The sequence below is a fragment of the Phocoena sinus genome, chromosome 2, assembly GCF_008692025.1.
Source record: "Phocoena sinus isolate mPhoSin1 chromosome 2, mPhoSin1.pri, whole genome shotgun sequence".
Lineage (NCBI taxonomy): Eukaryota > Metazoa > Chordata > Mammalia > Artiodactyla > Phocoenidae > Phocoena > Phocoena sinus.
In genome coordinates, this window is record NC_045764.1 from 29,697,286 (window position 1) to 29,714,272 (window position 16,987).

A 16,987-nucleotide genomic window follows, 5' to 3' on the forward strand; every position below is an offset into this window, starting at 1 on the left:
CTCCTAGAGAAATGGAAATAAAAACAAAAATAAACAAATGGGACCTAATGAAACTTAAAACCTTTGGCACAGCAAAGGAAACCATAAACAAGATGAAAAGACAACCCTTAGAAATGAGAGAAAATATTTGCAAATGAAGCAACTGACAAAGGATTAATCTCCAAAACATACAAGTAACTCATGCAGCTCAATATCAAAAAAACAACCCAATCCCAAAATGGGCAGAAGACCTAAATAGACAGTTCTCCAAAGAAGATATACAGATGGCCAACAAACACATGAAAGGATGCTCAACATCACTAATCATTAGAGAAATGCAAATCAAAACTACAATTAGGTATCACCTCACACCAGTCAGCATGGCCATCATCAAAAAATCTACAAACAATAAATGCTGGAGAGGGTGTGGAGAAAAGGGAGCCCTCTTGCACTGTTGGTGGGAATGTAAATTGATACAGCCACTATGGAGAACAGTATGGAGGTTCCTTAAAAAACTAAAAATAGAACTACCATACGACCCAGCAATCCCACTACTGGGCATATACCCTGAGAAAACCATAATTCAAAAAGAGTCATGTACCCCAATGTTCACTGCAGCTCTATTTACAATAGCCAGGACATGGAAGCAACCTAAGTGTCCATCGACAGATGAATGGGTAAAGAAGGTGTGGCACATATATACAATGGAATATTACTCAGCCATGAAAAGAAACAAAATTGAGTTATTTGTAGTGAGAGGAATGGACCTAGAGTCTGTCATACAGAGTGAAGTAAGTCAGAAAGAGAAAAATACCATATGCTAACACATATATATGGAATCTAAAAAAAGAAAAAAGAATGGTTCTGAAGAACCTAGGGGCAGGACAGGAATAAAGACGCAGGTGTAAAGAATGGACTTAAGGACACGCGGAGGGGGAAGGGTAAGCTGGGACAAAGTGAGAGAGTGGCATGCACATATATATACTACCAAATGTGAAATATATAGCTAGTGGGAAGCCACCGCATAGCACAGGGAGATCAGCTCGGTGCTTTGTGACCACCTAGAGGGGTAGGATAGGGAGGGTGGGAGGGAGACGCAAGAGGGAGGAGATATGGGGATATATGTATATGTACAGCTAATTCACTTTGTTATAAAGCAGAAACTAACACACCACTGTAAAGCAATTATACTCCAATAAAGATGTTAAATAAATAAATAAGATTTAAACCCATAGATACACAGAGATACGCCCTTCCTCTGCGGGGGGTAAAGGTGTCTAGTTATTTATAATTTATTCTTCAAATATCCCACTGCTTACTGTGTTGCAGGATAGTAGTTTCTTACTGAGCAAATGAAAGTACAGTCTGTTTTGAAGAAACCAAAAGGAAAATAGAGCTTCTGTTCAGGGTATTAAGAAACTTGTATCTGTTCGAAGACCTTGTTGAGACTGTTGATGCAGGGGTCAAAAATATGGAAGTCTTGTGAAGAGTAAGAACCTTCGACCGAGTGCGTGCCCTCTGGGGTTGACCTCTGAGCTGCAGACCCGAGGCTGCAGCAACGGGAGCCCATGCTCAGAGGCATCAGCATTTAGTGCCTGTCTTCCTTCCTTTTGTGCTGAGTATAATTCATAGGTTTACCCCATTGTCTGTGATGTGTGCCTGGCAAGAACACCATCGTTGTGGTGGTGTCACCCCAAGACAGGCTATCAGTGCTGATTCCTTGGGCCTTTTCAGTTGATCAAACCCACTGTACCAAACCGTTGCTTCAAAATACTAATAAAAACAGCTGTCATTAATGAGTGCTGCTAGGTGACAGGTACCTAGTGGTTTGCTTTGTATATTTTAACTTACGTAATTCTCACAGCAACTCTATGATTTTTGTTTCCATTTTACAGATGATCAAAGTGAGGCCTAGAAGGATTTAAAATTTTATTCAGTATTTTACATTTAGTAAGTGGCAGAACCAGCATTCTGATTCCAAAGCCTAGACTCTCACTTCAGTATTCTTGCGTTTTCCTAGAACTATGGGCGTATTTTATATTACCATTTTCACTATTTTTGAAACTCTGCTGAAGAAGTACAACTTATTAGCATGTCAATTTGTCTAACACTATAATTGTAAGTACCCAAAAAATTCTTTACTAGCCAGAGTGATCTGTTTATTCCATGCTACATGAAGCTGACCGTAAATATCTCCTTTCTCTGAACAGATGGATACTTTGAGAATGTTTGAATGAAAGACCTAGGCTGAATAAGCTGGGAATGCTGCCACAGGGGAAGGAAGGGCGGATGAGAGGATTTTACTTAGTTTTGCTTCCTATTTTCAAATGTGGCGTAATCATTTTATCGCCTCTCAGACCTGCATCCACCTTCATTGCCTTCTCAGGAAAGAATGGATCTAGGCCCTTGCATTGTCTTTGTCAGCTGACTTGATGTGCAGCTGTTAGCAGAGGAGGTGGAGGCCTTTCAGCAGGAGTGGTTCTTGGTTCTTGCATGTTGCTGGCTTCTGCGGCCCCTGCACTGTGCACCAGCCAGCAGTTCACCCAGCGTGCCCTGTACAGCTCTGTAGGGATAGCTCTGTGAGACACCCCTGCCCTGGAGGGCGGAGGTCACGTTTGGTTTCCGGGCAGCACGGTGCCTTTCATTATGCTGTGAAAGCTTTCAAATCTCTGCCTTTTTTCCTAACCCTTGCCATGTTTGCCCTGCCTAATTCAGTGCTTCTTGATCAGACTGGCTTCTTTCCTCTGTGCTTTGGTAACATCAATGCCACCGTGGAATCCCAAACTAAAATCATGTTCTGTGTCCATGGACTTGCAGTCTGCCACTTCCCAGCCCCTTCATGGGAAGTGTGGGATGTCTTCGACCGCTTTTTGGTACTTGTCTCCATTGACGTTAGAAATACTAGAAAATAGCAGTTCCCTTTCCTGTAAAACTAAATGTACAGCTCTCGAGCCATATTGTTTCCTCCTGGTATTTAGTTTAATCTTTTTCGGTCCATTTGTGCTTCAGACCTTCCCTGGAACTCAGGGCTCATAATGATCAGCAGCTCTTGTTGACGCCTTGTGTGGCCAGGAGCTCGACTGTTCTGTCACCCTGCCCAGCACCTCAAACAAGTGGGAGACTCCACTTCTTATTATTTCCCTTCCTCAGCTTTCATCTAGTTCCTAATTCACATGGCTGTGTAAGAATTGCATCCAAGACACTTGTAATTAAGGTTCTGTGACACTTAGTCAAATGCCTTCGTGGTTCCTGCATCAGCGCTACTGATGTCACTCGTGGATGCGTCCCGTGCAATGATGCTGAGCTTTCAAGGGAAGATTTGCTGTGTAGCAACCTGCTTATCCACATTTTCCTAAAAGTTTTTAGTTTCATGAGGTCTTGTAGGATTGATCTGGGTTTTAGGCTAAGAGCTATGAACGTATTCTCAGCTAATACCCCTTTTCCAGTCTTCTTAACTGTTGATCCAGACGCCCCTTCATGGAGTCCAGGGCACTTGGAACTGCCAAGGGGCCTCCCCATGGCACCCGATGACACATGTTGGTTCTCACAGAAGATAGACTTCATTGTGTCCCCTTTGCCGTGTGGTCCAGTCTTACTCTCTCCTCTTCCTGCAGCTGTTAGACACGTACAACTGGCAACAGGGGGAACTAGGAGAGCTCCCAGCCTTGTTGAGGATGGAAGGGAGAAGCCAAGTTAGAAGAACCAGGAGAGTCACACGGTGGCATGGGTTGGTTTTCTCCCCCGACTAATCATCATATTTCGAAACATCTTTCCAAAAAGGTCTCTCCATCTAGTCACTCTCCTGAGATGTTAGTGGTCCTTTTTTGGTTTGGATATTTGGGTTGGGAGTGGGGAGTATTAAGCACTGAAAAGCTTACCACGTGCAGGTAATTCTGATCCTAACATTTCGTTCAACATTGCAGTGAATGCTTTTTGCCCTAATTACACTGTGCACCCCAGAGGCAGCTCTTCAACTTCAGGGCCGCACCTCTCTTTCCGTATCTTTGCCTTGTTTTGACTGGGTGAGCATGCTCTCTAGGGGTCTTCCATGATCACGCCAGCACTGCTGTTTGGGGAGGGTCATCCTGGTATTCCACCTACCATCGTTATTCATCATGTTGTGTTATGGACTCTTCAGGGTGCTATTTATAGATGTTTTAAATGTTTCTTATGCCATTGTTTTGCAGTTAAAATAAGACATAGAGTTGGCTTTTGAAAAGAATTAGTTACTTCATCAGTTTATGTATTGTTCAATCTTGCTCTACAGTAAGCTATCCAACATCTTAGTGACTTAACAGCAACAAGCACTTATTTCTGACTCATGGCCAACTGTGGGTAAACTCTTTACCTTCTGGGGCATAGGCCAGGAGTGGCTCCTAGTTTGGACATGTGACTGTCTTTGTGATTGAAAATATTCTTGTTTTACTATTTTCTTTCAATTTTGTGAAAAAAATTTAGCACACGTATTTGGTTTTAGCAGTTTTTTTAAATGTGAGAAAAAATCCACACTTCTTTAAAATGTACCTTTCTTATCTATTCATATTTTCTAAAATGATTGTTTTATGTCAAAAATATAACTTTTATCTGATTGCAAAAGTAATTTATGCTCAAGGCAAAAAACCTTGCATATATCTAAAAGAATGGACAAAAAACAATACATTGTAATTTTGTCACCCTTACATGACTACTCAATATTTTGGTGTAGTTCACAACTGGAAAGGAAGGAGTAAAACTATATTTACAGACACCATGATGGTCTATTTTAAGAAATTTACAAAACTAGTAGAAATAATGTGAATTTTGCAAGGGTGGAAGGGAGAAATTCAGTATATAAAAACCAATTGTATTTGTATACACTAGCAACAAACATTGTAAGTGAAATAAAAAAACAATGCTTTTTATAATAACATCAATAACATCCAGCATTTAGGAAGACTTCCTCAGTGAAAGTTACAGAACATTGTTGGTAGAAATTAAAGGAGAAAAAAAATGGAGAGATCCACCATGTGTTCATGGATTGGAAGACTCAAGATAGTCTCTCTACATTGATTTATAGATTTAACATGAATCTAATCAAAATCCCAACAGAGTTTTTGTAGAAATTGACAGAGTGTTTCTAAAATTTCCATGAAAATGAGATCAAATCTGGATAGCCAGAACAAACTTGAAAAGAACAAGGTTGGAGGACTTGGCACTACCTAATTTCAAGATTTATGATAAAACTACAATAATCTTCCTTATCAATACCCCAATGGCATTTTTTGCAGAAATGAAAAAATTCTAAAATTCATATGGAATCTCAAAGGACCTCAGATAAGCAAAACAATCTTGAGAAAGAACCACAAAATGGAGGCCTCACAATTCCTGATTTCAATATAAATTACAAAGGTACAGTAATCAAAACACTGTGGTACAGGCATAAAGACAGGCATGTAGAATAATGGAAAAGAATAGAAAGCCCAGAAATACACTCTGTGTATATGGTCAGATGATCTTGGACAAGGCTGCCAAAGCTGCACAGTGGGGAAAGGATAGTCTCTTCAACTAACAGTGTTGGGAAAATTGGCTTTTGTTTTGCAAAAGAAAGAGGTTGGACCATTATCTTACACCATATACAAAAATTAACTCAAACTAGATTATAGACCTAAATGTAAGACCTGACACTGTAGAATTCTTAGAAGAAAACAAAGGGGGAAAGCTTCATGACATTGGATTTGGCAGTGATTTCTTGAATATGACACCAAAAGCACAGGCAACAAAAGCAAAATTAGACAAGTAAGACTACATCATACTTTAAACTTCTTTGCAGTAAAGAAACAATAGAGGGAAAAGGCAACCTATGAAATTGAAGAACATATCCTCTTGTATACATCTGATCATGGGTTAATATCCAGAATATATAAATAACTCCTACAACTTAATAACATTAAATAACCGAATTTAATAATCGGCAAAAAACTTTAATAGACATTTCTCCAAGGAAGATGCACAAGTGGCCTATAAGTCCATTAAAAGATGTTCAACATTACTAATTATCAGGAAGATGCAACTCAGAACCACAGTGAGATACCACTCACACCCATTAGGATGGCTATTATAAACATTTTTCTTAAACAGAAAACAAATGTTGGTGAGTATGTAGATAAATTGGAACCCTTGTGCACTGTTGGTAGGAACGTAAAATGGTGCAGCAGCTGTGGAAAACAGTATGGAGCTTCCTCAAAAAATAAAAAATAGAACTACCATATGATTTATGAATTCTATTTGGATATATATCCAAAATAGTAAAGCAGGGATGTGAGCAGATATTGCTACACCAATAGTCATAGCAGCATTATTCACATTAGCCAGGAGGTCAGAGCAACTTAAATATCCATCGGTGGATGAACGGATAAAGAAAATATGGTGTGTGTATATAGTGGAACACTCCTGAGCCTTAAAAGGAAAGGAAATTATGACATATTCTACAGCATATTCTTGAGGACATTTTGCTGTGAGAAATAAGCCAGTCACAGAAAGACAAATACTGTGTGATTCCACTTATATGAGGGATCTAAAATAGTAAACTCATAGAAACAGAAAGTAGAATGGTGGTTGCTCAGGATTGGGGGCAGGGAGGTGGTGAGTTGCTGTTAGGTGGGTGTAGAGCTTCAGTCATGCAGGATGGATGGGGACTTCTGGGGTCTGTGGCACAATAACGTACATGTGGTTGACAGTATTGTGCTGACCACCTGAAAATTGTTGGGAGGGTGAATCTTATGTGTTGTTTTGTAAATACTCTAACTGAAAAAAATATATAACTAATCAACATAGTATAGAACTAGCAGAAGGATCGACAAATGGATTTACTGTACCAGATGGAGAGTTCAAAATTATACCCGTACACACATGGTCAGGTGACACTTGACAAAGGAGCTAGGGCAATTTAATAAGGAAAGGAAAATCTTTACAACAAATGGTACTTGAAAAGTTAGTAAGCATGTGGGAAAATGTGAACACCAACCTTCACTTCCACTACTTAGAAAAATTAACTTGAGATGGTACCTAGACCTAAAAGTAAAAGGTAAAAGTATAAAGCTTCCCAAAGAAAACAAAGGAGTGTATTTTTTGAACCTTGGGGTAGGTAGAAATTTATAGGCAGGATTCAAAAAGCACTAGCCAGAGAGGAAAAGATAACAAAATGAATCTCATGAAAATGAAAAATTTCTCCTCATCAAGCACACTATTAAGGGTTTGAAAGTTGAGCCATAGACTTGGGATGAGTATTTTCAAAACATATATCTTAAAAAAAAAATCTTGTATCCATAATATATAAAGAACTAGTATAAATCAGAAATTAAAAGGCAGCTCAAAAACTTGGACATATACTTCACAACAGATGATATGCAAATGTCCAAGAAGTCCAGGAAAGGTGCTCAACATAAGCCATCAGGTAAATGTAAATTTAACTTCATGATTCTACTTCACAACCATGAGAACAGCTACTGTAGAAAAGATTGTACCAAGTGCTGGTGGCAGGACTAGAATCTCATATATTGGTGATGTGGATGTTAAATATTATAATCACTTTGGCAGTTTCTTTGAAATTTAAACAGAATCTTACATAGTGGAAAAAGTAACATCTTTACTTTGGAAGAAGTTGATGGGCACCATCTTAACCAAGGACCAAAGTTAACACCATCAGTAGAGGACAGACTTCTGTGGAACCCCCACTGAAATGCATGGTCTGAATCTAATCATGAGGAAACATCAGAAAATCCAAGTTGAAGACAATCTACAAAATAACTGGTCTATATTCTTTAAAATGGCCGGTTTCACGAGAGGCAGAAGCTGGGAAACTGGTCCAGATCTAGGAGGGCAAAGAAAATCTGATAAATGCATGCATCCGTGGTCCTGGACTGGATCATAGACTAGGAAGACAAAATAACTGCAAAGGAAGTTACTGGGATAATCGGCACTATTTGAACATGGACTTTGAATTAGGTAATAGTATATCATTGTTAAACTTCCTGATTTTGAGAATTTACATTATGTAAGAGAATATCTCTGTTTTTAGAAAATAACTTTGAAATATTTAGGTATAGAGGAACATGGTACCTGCAATTTACTTTCAAATGATTAGGAAAAGACATACTTACATAAAGAAAGCAATGGGGTCAAATGTAAGTGGTGAGTTTGGGTAAAAGTTATACGGGAGTTCTGTACTATTCTCGCAGATTTTCTGTAAATTTGAAATTACATCCAAAAAGTTCAAAAGGAGAAATATATCAAAGTGTTTGATATGTGGAGAATCAATGTACTCTCACCTCATTGATGAGCCCTTTAGTTTTATTCAGTAATGTGAATACAAGTCATTCAGTCATCAGTTTTTAATCTAGGAGTTTAAGGAAAAGAATGACCAGAAACTAGGTTTTTGTCTTAAAGTACTTTGAGTCTAGTTGAGGAGAAAAGAGCAGTGCATACACAATCTGAACAAAATAAAATAATAAATAAATTCATTGTGTTTGGTATGTGATATGCTCTAAAACAAGTATTGGCAGATATTTTCTGTAAAGGGCCAGATAGAAAATATTTTTAGCCATTATGGTCTCTGTCACAACTGCTCAGCCATGCTTTTATAGTATGGAAGCAGCCATAGACAATACACATATAAATGAGTGTGTCTCTGTTCCAGTGAACATTATTACAAAGAGACTGCAGGCTGCATCTGGCCCAAGGGCTGGCCTATATTTACCCCCACTCTAAAATGTTAACAGGGTGGAGTTTTCCTAGGAACAGCTAGAGAATAGCGTGGTTAGTGGTGAAGGGTGTGGGCTCTGGAGCTACTCACACCTGGGTTCAAACCCTGTCAATGCTACTCACCAGTTACATGACACTGGGGGAGCTTCATACCTTTGCTTTCTCATTTGTGAAATGGGAATAATAAGAGTGGCTCCTCCACAGAGCGTGTAGAAGATTGTGGGTGTAGTAGTATCCTGACTGCAGACTTCTAACTGGTTTCCTGGCTCCTACTCTGATTCTCCTGCAGTCTCCTTCACAACATCCAGAATGAGCCCTCCAAAACGGAATCAGGTCATGTCATCCATGCTCACCCTTCTTCCCCCATGCTTCCCTGTCAAAGTTAGAATGGTAGCCAAGCTCTGTACCACTCCTGTAAAGCCCTCATCCTGGTGAGTCCCTCTGCTGGTGGTGTGTGCATTGTGCCAGCACCATCCTCATTCACAGTGCAGGGCCTTTGAGCTGGCTTTTCCGTCTTGGAGATTCTCATCTTACTATTCAGATTTCACAGTAAGAGAGCTCTTCCCTGGCTTCACAGTTAAGTAGGTACTCAATCTTTTTATCTTATTTTCATTCTTAGCCCCTTTGATTGTCTGTTGTCTGTCTTTAACCCTTTAGAAAGTGAGCTGCATGAGACACAGTACCTTGTCCACCTGATTCTCCACGCCAAGCCCTGAGGACACCACCTTACAAAATCGGCAGTAAAATATCATTTGTGGAGTTAACATAATGGGTTCATACACACAAAATACCTAACATAGTGACTGCCCCATAACTGATATTTGGAAAGTGTTAGCTAAGATCATTACCGTACAGCCTGTAAGGTGTACATACTTATCTTAACAGAACATTGAAATGAATTAAGAAGCTTGAAAATGTGACCTGTGAAGAAATATCTGAAGATCCATGTCCTTTCACTCTAAGAAAAGAAAAATCACAGCGATTTACATCCCGTATCTGATTATTTATACAGATCTAGGGTAATAAAATGAACAGTTAAAAGTCTATGAATGAATTTGAATGCCTTTTTCCTGGAGCTTTCAAACTAGCAGGTTTACACTTATTTTTCTTCCTTCCCCACTCATCCATTTGTGACAGTTTCTGTAGGATGATAAACTCTTTCACAGGACCAGAAAGAAAGCAGAAAAGCTTGGGGCCTTCGGGCTGTCCCTGAACAATGGAGTGATTTAGCTCTCGCTTTGTTTCAGACGTCCATACAGAAGCTGTCCAGGCTGCGCTCGCTAAACACAAAGAAAGGAAGATGGCAGTGCCTATGCCTTCCAAACGCAGGTCCTTGGTTGTGCAGACCTCGATGGACGCCTACACACCCCCAGGTGAGCAGCAGGTCCCGTGTGCTTCATGAAGTCAGTTCCAGCAACTGCGATCTTTCTAACTTTCAAAATCATGGTGCTGTAATTCAGATTTTGAGAACCAGAAGTCCAGAAATAGTAAATACGCTCTAAATAAAACTTGGAAGGAAAATTGGCATGATTATGTATATGTCTATATAAATAAGTGTTTTTAAACTTTTCATTTAGACTCAAATATGATACAGACTTTTTTTTTAAATCCTATAAAATTTTATTTAATTCTTTACAAAGCAAGAAAGAGTTTGTACATCCATCCTTCTGACTGAAGCTGGATATCTCTTCGCTTAGACTGGTGTATGCATATTCTCAAGTCTTTAAAATGTCAGTAGGTTGTAATGTTCTGTTAAGAAATTGAATGAATTGAAAAATTTAGGCAGTTACTTAAATCTGGTGTCATCAGTTTTTCCTGTGAAGTGCAGGTAGTATTTTGGGGTATCACAGCTGCTTGCTCTGCTATTGTGGTGCTGAAGCAGCCATGGGCAACATGTCAGTGAAAGGCCTGGCTATGTGTCAATAAAACTTTAGTCACAAAAACAGGCAGAGGGTTTGGTCCACAGGCCTTCCAACCCCTGATCTAAATGGTTGAAGGTAATATCCCATTATATTTCTGCTTTTGTTTAATCTTGAATTTTATATAACTACCTAAGATCTCTACTTAACTCTACCCAAATAATTATAATCTGTATCTCGTGATCTTCAAAACTGAAGTGAAATATGAAGTTAAACGTCCAGGTATCTATTAGAAACATGAAAGATTGAACCTAATTTACTTGATTTTTTTTGTTGTGTATTTCTCATTCCAACATTATTCATGTCGTTGTTGCCACTCTGTCTTTTCTGCAGATCTAAGTTACCTGGCACACCCCTTTGTTCATAAAAGAAATTTAGGGTGCAGTAAGAATAGTTGAACATACATAGCATTTTTTGGAGTCTTTTGAAGTTAGTCATGAGTGATTGCAAACAGTGAGGGTAATAGAAGCACACACTTCAACTCACAGATGTGGTCAAGTATATCCAATACTGCTTCAAACAACTCTTAAGTCTTCAGCTTTACATGCCTTTAAAAGTGAAAGTCCTGAGCTTTGTAAGACAAAACTTAAATATTTAATATAAAACTTAGTTGTTTTGTTTTGTCTTAACAGATAATACCACAAGTGTTCTTTATCTCAAGAATATAATATTCTAATAGGAAAGGGTGTCCTTTTTGCCAATTTCCTTCCTTTTTGTCGAGCCACAGCATGTATTTTGGACTCTTTTTAAATCAGCATAATTAATATACTTAATCCTATTTAGTTTATGGTTATAATTTGCCAAAATTTATAAGTGGTGAAAAATTATTTTGTGTTTATACAACAGACAGAATGGACTTATAAGAATAACAAACCCCACTTAAAATATATTTTAGCCAACTCTTTGGAACTAGACAGTATTCAGGGAGATGGACATTTTTCTGAGCCACTTTTTATGGGAAATGTTGAGTCTAAAGCACAAGGTGCAATGTGATTATTTGTGTATGTGCTTTTTCACATGTTGAATCCATCCTCATGAGTGTTGTTGTGTCATGCATGATAGACAAAACTTTCAGGAGAACGAACCTTGTACAAAGGTCTTTGCAAAATATAAAAGAATGTTATTGGAAATGAGTGTCATTTTTGGTGCAACATTTGCATTTAATTATTTGGTTAGCATTTTCATGTACACCATATAATACATTTTGTAAACTGTCATTCAGGAGTCCTAGTAACAGTATCACATGGGATAGTTTTGTACAATCATAAATGCCAACACCATCATCATAAAAATTTTCATTCATAACCTATTTTGTGCTTATCAGGAGTCTACATATTTGTAACTGTACTTGCTTGAAGAAAATCGTGGCTCAGCTTCATTTTCTCTCACTCTGTTTTCCTTGGTTGCTGATAGCATTTGTTAGAACTAATTTTGTGTCCAGTTTTCTTCAGAGAATATTCCTGAAGTTTATATTCTCTGCATAAAGTAACTGGTTGCTGACTAGTATCATAGTTTCTAGAAAATATATGATTAGGATCGTTGCAATTCCAGTCTTCTATAGATGAAACTTTGCTTTATTTTTCACGTACAAAAATATAAGAAGAATTTGTCAGTACTTTTGCTTCCAGCTGTAATGAAATAACTTACCAGACTAACCTATACACCATAAACAACTATAAAGCTGCACAAAACAAATGAGATGACTGCTTTTAGGCAGTGGACCTCATTCAGGGAATCAAATGAAAATATGTCAAAGAACTAAATGAAAATATTATCTTAATACTTGAGCTGATCAGGGAAAGGAAAATTATTTTAAAAATTAATAGAAACTCTAGAAATGAAAAATATAATACAGAAATGATATTTTACTAGATCAGCTTAGCATCAGATTGGAGAAGTAGGATAAAAGAGTCTGTGAACTTAGAGAGATAAAGAGAAATTAGTCAAACTGAAGAATGAGGAGTCAAAAGATAAAAGAAAAATTAACAGAACCTGAAGCATCTGTGATACAATGTTAACATACTTATAATTGGAATCCAAGAAGGAAAAGAGAGTGAGAAAAGGGAAGAAAAACTACTTAAGGAAATAAGGGTCACAAACTTCTCAGATTAATGTAAAACACCACCTCACAGATCCCAGAAGTTCAGTGAACACTACGCAGATTAAGTATGAAAAGAATCATCCCTAAGTTAATAATAGTCCAAGTGCTGAAATCCAAAGGTTAAGAGGAAATCTTGAAAGCCATCAAAGGTAAACAGATATATAGCATACAGAAGAACGGTCATATGAATTATGAATACTTATGTGAAGATGCAGTGAAGGCCAGAAGACAATGAGAAGACATTTTTATAAAGTACCAAAAGGAAAAGACTGAAACTGTCAATTCATACTCAGTGAAAATATACTTCATAAACGAGGGTGAAAAAAAGGCATAATGAGACACATGAAAGCTCAGAGAATATGGTGCCAGCAGAACTGCAAACACACTAACAGATGTCATTTAGGCTGATGGGAGATGATCCCAGATAAAAATTTACATCTATGAAAAGGAAAGAAGAACACTGGAAACAGTAAATAGCTGGGTAAACGTAAAGTTCTATGCTTTTTCTTGTAATTTTCTTTAAAACAACAATTGCACAAAAGACAAGGCCAGGTGAATGGAATTATACTGTTGTATGGTTATGAAGTAGGAAGCAGAAAATGGAAAGAATGAAATGAATAGTGTCAGGTGTGATGTGAGATGGGAGAGAAAGTTTGTAGTGTCAGATTTGAAGAGCAAACAGTTACAGTATTGACCCCATATGGACCCATTGAGGATTCATATTCTTAGCCCTAAAGTAACCACTAAAAAAAATGAGAAGAGGCATATGTAAGAATTTAATAGAGAACATAAAATGAAACTCTTAAAAAATATTTGGGGGGCTTCCCTGGTGGCTCAGTGGTTGAGAGTCCGCCTGCCGATGCAGGAGACACAGGTTCGTGCCCCGGTCCAGGAAGATCCCACATGCCGTGGAGCGGCTAGGTCCGTGAGCCATGGCCACTGAGCCTGCGCATCCGGAGCCTGTGCTCCGCAACAGGAGAGGCCACAACAGTGAGAGGCCCGCGTACCGCAAAAAAAAAAAAAAAAACTTGGTTAATAGAAACAAAGGTGGGAAAAATCAACAACAGAGATTAAAATAGGAGGAATGAATGGAAAACAAATAGCAAAATGTTAGATGCAAACTCACTCATATCAATTATTACAATAAATGTAAATGGACCAAACGCCCACTTAAAAGATAGGGATTGTCAGACTGAATAAAAAAGGAAGATACATCTATATGTTGTCTACAAGAGACACATTTGAATATAAAAACAAGGATAGTTAAAAATAAAATGATGAAAAAATATACAATGCAAACATAAAGCATAGGAAGGTGAACAAGTCTATATTAATATTAGACAAAGTAGACAGCAGGACAAAGTAGTACCAGATATAAAGATGAACATTGCATATTGGAAAATGAGCAATTCACCAGGAAGTTATAACAATGAATATTTATATACCTAAAAACAGAGCATTATAATTTATAAGGCAGAACCTGGCATAATGTAGGGAAAAATAGAAAAAACAAAAATAATAATTGGAGATTCTTAAAATATTCTTCTTAAATAATCATAAGAAAGTTGTCAAAACAACACTATCAACCAACTTGATGTAGTTGATACTTACAGAATATTATGCCCAACTATTGAGGAAAACACATTCCTTTTTAATACCATTCTTGGGGTATAATTTACATCCCATAAAATTAGCACATTGTAAGTGTATAATTTAATGACTTGTAGTATATATATAGATTGTGAAGCTGTTGGTGCAGTCCAGTTTTAAAGCATTTCCTTCTCCCCTTGTGCCCATTTGCAGTTAATTCCCATTCTCACATCCAGGCCTAGGGAGCATTTGATCTGATTTATACACCTCTAAGAATATTCTAGACATTTTGTAAATGAATTAATAAAATATATCCTTCTGTATCTTCTTTAGCATGTTTTTGAGTATCCATTTTGTAGCATCAGTAGTTCATTCATTCTTATTGCAGAATTTTATTCTATTAGATAGATATGCCACATTTTGTTTATCCAGTCACTAGTTGATGGATATTTAGCTTGTGTCCACTTTTCAGCTATTATGAATAATGCTGCTATCAACATTTATGTGCATATATTTGTGTATATATATAATTTCATTTATCTTGGGTAGATTCCTAGGAGTGGAATTAATGAGTCTTATGGTAAGTTTATGTTTGACTTTTAAGAAACTGTCACATTGTTTCCATACTGGCTATACCATGTTATATTCCGACCAGCAACGTATAAAGATTCCAGTTTCTCAGCATCCTCACCAACACTTGGTATTGTCCTTATTTGTTTAATAGTCATTCTAGTGGATATGAAATAGTATTTCATTATGGTTTTAATTTTCATTTCCCTAATGACTAATGATGCTAAGGATCTTTTTGTGTGCTTGTTAGCCATTTGTATGTATTCACTGGTGAAATGTCCCGATTTTTTGCCCATTCTTATTTTTTTATTTATTATTTTTTTAATTTTATTTATTTATTTTTGGCTGTGTTGGGTCTTCATTGCTGCATGTGGGCTTTCTCTAGTTGCGGCAAGCAGGGGCTACTCTTCGTTACGGTGTGCGGGCTTCTCATTGCAGTGGCTTCCCTTATTGTGGAGCACGGGCTCTAGGCATGCGGGTTTCAGTAGTTGCAGCACGCGGGCTCAGTAGTTGTGGCTCACGGGCTCTAGAGCACAGGCTCAGTAGTTGTGGCACACGAGCTTAGTTGTTCTGCGGCATGTGGGATCTTCCCAGGCCAGGGATCGAACCCGTGTCCCCTGCATTGGCAGGCGGATTCTCAACCACTGCGCCACCAGGGAAGCCCTTTTGCCCATTTTTAAAATGAGTTGTCTGTCTTCTCACTGGTTAAGAGTTCTTTATATAATCTGAATACAAGTTCTTTATCAGGTATACAATTTGCAAACTGTAGTTTGTCTTTTCTTAATGTTGTCTGTGGTGGAGAGAATTATGGCTCCCTCCAAAGATATCCATGTCCTAATTTCTAGAACTTGTGAATATATTACCTTACATTGTAAAAAAGACTTTGCAGTTATGATTAAGTTAAGCATGTTGAGATAGGGCAGTTATCCTGGATTAACCAGGTGGGCCCACTGTAATCAAAGAAGTCTCTATTCAGGCAGAGAATGAGAAATACAATACTGTGTAATCTCAGTCACATGTGGAATCTTAAAAAAAAAACTCACAGAAAAAGAGATCAGATTTGTGGTTACCAGAGGCAGGGAGTGGTGGGAGAGGGAATTGGAGGAAGGTGGTCAAAAGGCAAAAACTTCTTGTTATAAGTACTAGGGATGTGATGTACAATATAACTATAGTTAACGCTGCCATATGATCTATGTGAAAGTTGTTAGAGTAAAATTTAAGAGTTCTCATCACAAGGAAGAAAGTTGTTTTTTCTATTTATTTTATATGAGATGATGGATGCTAACTAAAGTTACTATGGTAATTATTTCCTAATATATGTAAGTCAAACGATTATGCTGTACACTTTAAACTTATACAGTGATAGATATCAATTATATTTCAATAAAACTGGAGGAAAAAAGGTCCTTAGGGAAGAGTATCAAAGTAAAAAAAAAAAAAAAAAAAAAAGATAATGAACCAGAGGTTGGAGGGATACACTTTAAAGATCGATGAAGGGGCCATGAGCTGGTGACACAGGTGGGCTCTAAGAAGGTAGAAAAGGTAAAGGAGTAGATTCTCCCTTGAAGCCTCCAGAAGGAATAAAACCCTGCCAACACTTTGATCTTAGACACTGACCTCCAGAACTGTTAAGATAATAAACATGTGCAGTGTTGTAAGCCAGTGAATTAGTGGTGACTTGTTATGTTACCCATAGCTTAAGAGTTTTCCATTTTGATGAAGTTCAATTCATCAGTTATTTTATGGATTGTGCTTTGGGAAGTTTCAGAAATTTTATAGTTTTAGTTCTTTCACTCAGGCCTGTGATCCATTTTGAATTAATTTTTATTTATGGCATCTATGTTTTTTACTTTGGTTTGGTTTTTTGATACATGAATATTCAGTTGCCCAGCCCATTTGTTGCAAAGATGATCTTTTTCTCATTGAATTATCTTGGGATCCTCGTCAAAAATAAATTGACCATCATCATAAATGTAGGACTGTATTTCTGGGTTCAGTTCTGTTCCATTGAAATATATGCCTATTCTTGTGCTAATATCACTATCTTGATTACTTTAACTTCATAGTAAGTTTTAGTATCAGGTAATGA

General features: G+C 37.6%; 1 protein-coding gene across 3 annotated transcripts in view; it reads left to right on the forward strand.

The window, feature by feature from the left end:
* DIP2C (disco interacting protein 2 homolog C) overlaps positions 1 to 16,987 on the forward strand; it is a 372,892-nt gene that overhangs the window by 213,374 nt on the left and 142,531 nt on the right. For all 3 annotated transcript variants that reach the window (XM_032623322.1, XM_032623323.1, XM_032623324.1), the window contains one exon: positions 9,966 to 10,091. In XM_032623322.1, coding sequence (XP_032479213.1) covers positions 9,966 to 10,091 — 126 coding nt within the window. The remainder of the gene's footprint in view (positions 1 to 9,965; positions 10,092 to 16,987) is intronic.